This window comes from Malus domestica, chromosome 03, assembly GCF_042453785.1.
Source record: "Malus domestica chromosome 03, GDT2T_hap1".
NCBI classification, from domain to species: Eukaryota; Viridiplantae; Streptophyta; class Magnoliopsida; order Rosales; family Rosaceae; genus Malus; species Malus domestica.
In genome coordinates, this window is record NC_091663.1 from 8,967,530 (window position 1) to 8,972,033 (window position 4,504).

Here is a 4,504-nt window from a genome sequence, read left to right on the forward strand (position 1 = left end):
TTAAAGAGGTTTCACGGTTATTCACATCAATTCAGTAGGCAGGAACAACACGAAAGCATGATAGGCGTATTTCAAATGAGGGATACGTGTACCATCAAGTCAAAGTCGTATCCATTCACCATGATATGTATCCGACCAGTATCCGAGAGTACCTGACAAGTATCATATCCGACAAAGTATCGGATACGGCCGTGCATCAGTTAATTCTGGAAAAACAAAGGCTACTATGGTAATTAGTGAAAATTCTATACGCAATTCAGCAAAACCCCACAAAATTTATCACTCAATTGTTCAGTTTACCCATGTTTTGATTGAAAAGGACAACAGAAGGCAGCTGATGCTTTTGAAGCATTGCGTCGAATTCGCTGAAGGCATCCACAATATTTGTGACTTTCACAAGCTGATGCAATTGGGTGTTTGTAGATCTGGAGGATGTCGTACGTACTAAAACTACAAAAACTCCATTCCTGGGAAGCAATAATGAAAGAAACATCCATTCATATAAGCTTTCTAGACCAGACATCATCTCGGCCGACATTGCTTGCTTTATTTCATCCCCTGCAAAGCAGTTGTTAACTTGTTATTGAGAAAATAAGCAACATACTTATCCTTGAAGGAAGTGCTCGTTTTCGCCATTTTGACGAATATCATAATCCATGGCTGGCGAATGCTGCGAGTAACCAAAACTCAAATCGATCCGCAAGTTCTCCATTTTCATCCGCAAACGATATGATCTTCCATATCATGGACGTCGTCATCCTATATCACACTAAAATCTTTATAATTTTCTGAGTCCCTATTTCCACGAGAACTTAGAAATGGGTGCTCCTGCAAAATATCATATTGACATCAACGGTACACATGTTAAGTGTCTCCTGAGCCCAATGCTATTCATGTTTCACTTCGTGCAAAGGGATCATAACATACTTTTTAACAATATTATTAAACTCACACAAAACATGTACCTTCACATCAGCGTCCAAGACAAGACATCGTCTCCTGGCAACATTGTTTACTGAATTTCATCCCCTGCAAAACAGTTGGTATCGAGAAAACTAGCAACACCCTTAAAGTCTTCCATCAAGATGAGAAATTAATTATTCAGAAAATGTTTGAATGTAAAAACCAGTCTTATTCTCGCCATGCACCTAAGGGCAAGCCCTGGCGCAACGGAAAGGGTTGCTCTTTTGTGACCGAAAAGGTTACGAGCTTGAGTCGTGTAAACAGCTTCTTTGCAAAACAAAAATTTGCGTATGATAGACATTGTCACCCTTGGGCAAAGCAGGGAGCCTTGTTAGCTTGAGGTCACCCTTTAATTCTTGATATGCACCTCCACTAACATGAGCGTAATAAAAAAAAAAAGAAAAAAAGCAGGGGGTCTGTAATTTTCTTAAGCTACAATGTATGCATAGTATTATAATGCATTTCTGGGATTGAAAGGTGCAACACTTTCAAAATTAACAATAATCATTAGAAGGATCTGTTTAAACTTTACAAGATAGAAATTAACTTCATTACGATCTGTCTATCAATGGCAACAAAGCAGGATCTACTTTATCTTTAGACAACAAATCAATTATCAATTCCGTAGTTGACGCATCTGCAGAAAAACCCTTCCCCACCATTTGTTGAATAAGTCCTATCGCTTCCGATGGCTCATTGTTATTGAAAAGGCCTCGGATGATTATGTTATAGGTACAACCATCTGGATAACAACCTTTCTCTTCCATTTCTTTAAGTAATTTTATCGCTTCGTTTGTTAGCCCTCCGTTGCAAAATCCACCAATCATTATGTTATATGTCCTGGTATTAGGTTGAAGACCTCTTGATGATAAACTGCGAAAGAGATCCCTTGCAGATTCAACTTTCCCACCAATGCACAATCCTCCAATTAGAATAGCGTAAATCACAATATTTGGCTCTAACTTCTTACTCTCCATATCTCTTAACAATTGTATTGCCTCAGGAAATTGTTGGTTTTTACACAGGCCACCCAATAAAACAGCATAGGTTTGAACATCTGGAAAATGGCCGCAAGCATGCATCTGAGAGAACAACTTTTGTGCATCTTGTGTTCTCCCTACTTTGCAAAAACCGTCCATGAGAGTGGTGTAAATAACGACATTTGGAATGACTCTGCTACTAGAAATTTCCTCAAAAAGTAACACCGCCTCATCTATCCTTTTATGCTTACAATAGCCATTTATCAATATGTTGTAACTATAAGCATCAACAATGGATCCCTTGCTAAGCATTAGTTCCAAAACCTTTTTTGCCTCATCCATTTCCCCTCGCAAGCAATAACCATCCATGAGCGAATTATAAGTAACTGTGTCAGGCTCAATACCTCTTTGAGTCATCAATTCGACAATGCTTTTTGCTTCCCCAACCAAGCCCTCTTTACAACGGGTGTCTACCAAGATATTGAAGGTGTGCAGAGTTGGAAATATACCTTTGCTCACCATTTCATTAAACAATCTCATAGCTTCTTTCGACCCCCATAATTTGCATACTCCATGAATCAAAGAAGTATATGTAATGACATCGGGGTCAATACCTTTACTCATCATTTCAGAGAAGAGGTTCATCGCATCAACAAGCATAGTGTCCTTACAAAGACTGTCGATGATTGTGTTGTAGACAACTATGTCAGGCTTGCAACCTGCTTCTTCCATCTTCTTAAGCAATTGTATAGATCCAGTGTTGTTACCTTTCATGCAAAGGCCCTTTATTAGTGTGCCGAAAGTAACCACATTGGGCTTACATGTACCACTCTCCATCATTTTATTCAGAATCCCAACAGCATCGGCCTCTCTATTCTGAAGAAGGAATCCGTGGATTAGAGTGGTGAAGGTCGCAACATTCGGTTCAAAACCAAGTTTGAAGAATTTTCCCAAGACAGACAAACCAAACCCCATTTGGTTCAACTGAGAAAAGCAATTAATGATAATGTTTAGAGTGTAAGCATCAGGACCAATTCCCAACAGGCCCATTTGGTCATTCAGCGAGATGACTGCCGAATAATGTTTCAACTTGGCGACTTGAGTCAAGACTTGAGTGAAACGGACGACGGAAGGCAGAGGACGCATTTGAAGCATTTCGTCGAGCATAAGGAGTGCATCCTCAAGATTAGTTACTTTAATAAGCTGACGCAATTGGGTGTTTGTAGATTTGGTTGGATAAGAAGGTCGAGAGTGAAACGGAGCCAAGTAAACGTTGAAGAATAGAAAAAGAGAAGATTTATGAAGAAAACAAGGCACAGGCGACATACCTCTCAGTCTGCTGGCGATGCCATAACCAACATTCAATGAAGAAGAAATTGTCGTCGCCCGCATCATCTTCAACATCTGCCGGTTAATCAGTAGGAAGATGACGAGTTGGTTGTGCGTATCGGACCCTTTTTCCCGATGAGGTTAGCGGTTGGTTTGGGCAAATTTTCATAAATAAATGATGGTATGCATTTTCAACGAAAACAATTTTTGGATCTTTTTGACAATTTAGTCAAATCAACAACCAGACTTTAGGGTCCGTTTGGTAGGTTGACCGAAATTGGCCGTACAAATCGATTGAATTGGCAGGTAAGATAAAATTTGTAACTCATGTACAAGAATAAGTTAAATAATCTATTTTATTGTAGATTTTTAACTCATCATATTCGGTTATGTTTATTTTACAATTTGACACAACAAACCATGTAGTAGACTTAAGTCCATTGTAATTAGTCACAATCTATCACAATCAGCCAATAAACAAGTTTTATTGCTAATGTGTGACCATTTCTTAACTTTCCTTAAAAGTCATGTTTTTAGGGAAATATAGGACCAATATGGAAAGAATCCTTTCCGAATCTCTTCCACCAAATCATTCCCATCAAACAATTTGAACATTTGAAATTTGATTTAACGACTGAAATTATTATAATTTTTAAAGTAAACTCTTGTTTTTAGTTGTTGGATTAAATTTTAAGGACTCAGATTATTTGATATGGAAGATTTGGTGGAAGGGATGCGAAGAGATTCCCTTTCCAATCAATATATCGTTAAGATTTTCCTAACAAAATGTAATGCTTCAATTTGTGATCGAGATGCATGTCACTTGGTCAATACCTACTCTACATGCATAGTCATTAAAGGACCGACGAATGCAAGTCTAAAACTTCAAAGTAGTTAGAGGAGTCTTTGTTAAGCCCATCCAATATTGTAAGGTCAACAACTTGAGAGGCTTGAGCCGTAATAAGCATGGACTCGAGTATTTATCATTAATAGTTTAAATTTAACACTTAATTTCATAAATTTCATTTTTTATTAAAAAAAAGAATTCAAATATAGGAGAAAACTCATGTAAATAGATTTAAATACCCTCAAAATTCAAAACCCATTTACACATAAAAGGGGAGGTAAATGGAATTCTGATGGGAGTTGTAAGGAAGCAAACTCAACCCCTCCAAAATTTGAGCTCTTCTTACTCCGAGAATAATAGAATTGCAACTCATCTCCCGTCCCTT

The 4,504-nt window shown here is 37.9% G+C and overlaps 1 protein-coding gene across 2 annotated transcripts; it reads right to left on the reverse strand.

Moving 5' to 3' along the window:
• Positions 1-1,449: 1,449 nt before the first annotated feature.
• On the reverse strand, positions 1,450-3,521 carry LOC139187695 (putative pentatricopeptide repeat-containing protein At1g12700, mitochondrial). 2 transcript variants are annotated; one of them, XM_070818280.1, is made up of 2 exons: positions 3,272-3,521; positions 1,450-3,146 (listed from the first exon to the last, which is right to left on the reverse strand). In XM_070818280.1, exon 2 carries the CDS (start codon positions 3,108-3,110, stop codon positions 1,515-1,517), a length of 1,596 nt encoding a protein of 531 aa, XP_070674381.1. In that variant the 5' UTR covers positions 3,111-3,146; positions 3,272-3,521; the 3' UTR covers positions 1,450-1,514. The 2 variants fall into 2 exon arrangements, with proteins under 2 accessions (XP_070674381.1, XP_070674382.1); XM_070818281.1 differs by having other exon boundaries at positions 1,450-2,819; positions 3,272-3,520.
• Between the last annotated feature and the right edge of the window lie 983 nt (positions 3,522-4,504).

Excerpts from the sequence above, each read along its gene's own strand:
- LOC139187695 (XM_070818280.1), bottom strand. The coding sequence starts at position 3,110 with ATGCTCGACGAAATGCTTCAAATGCGTCCTCTGCCTTCCGTCGTCCGT.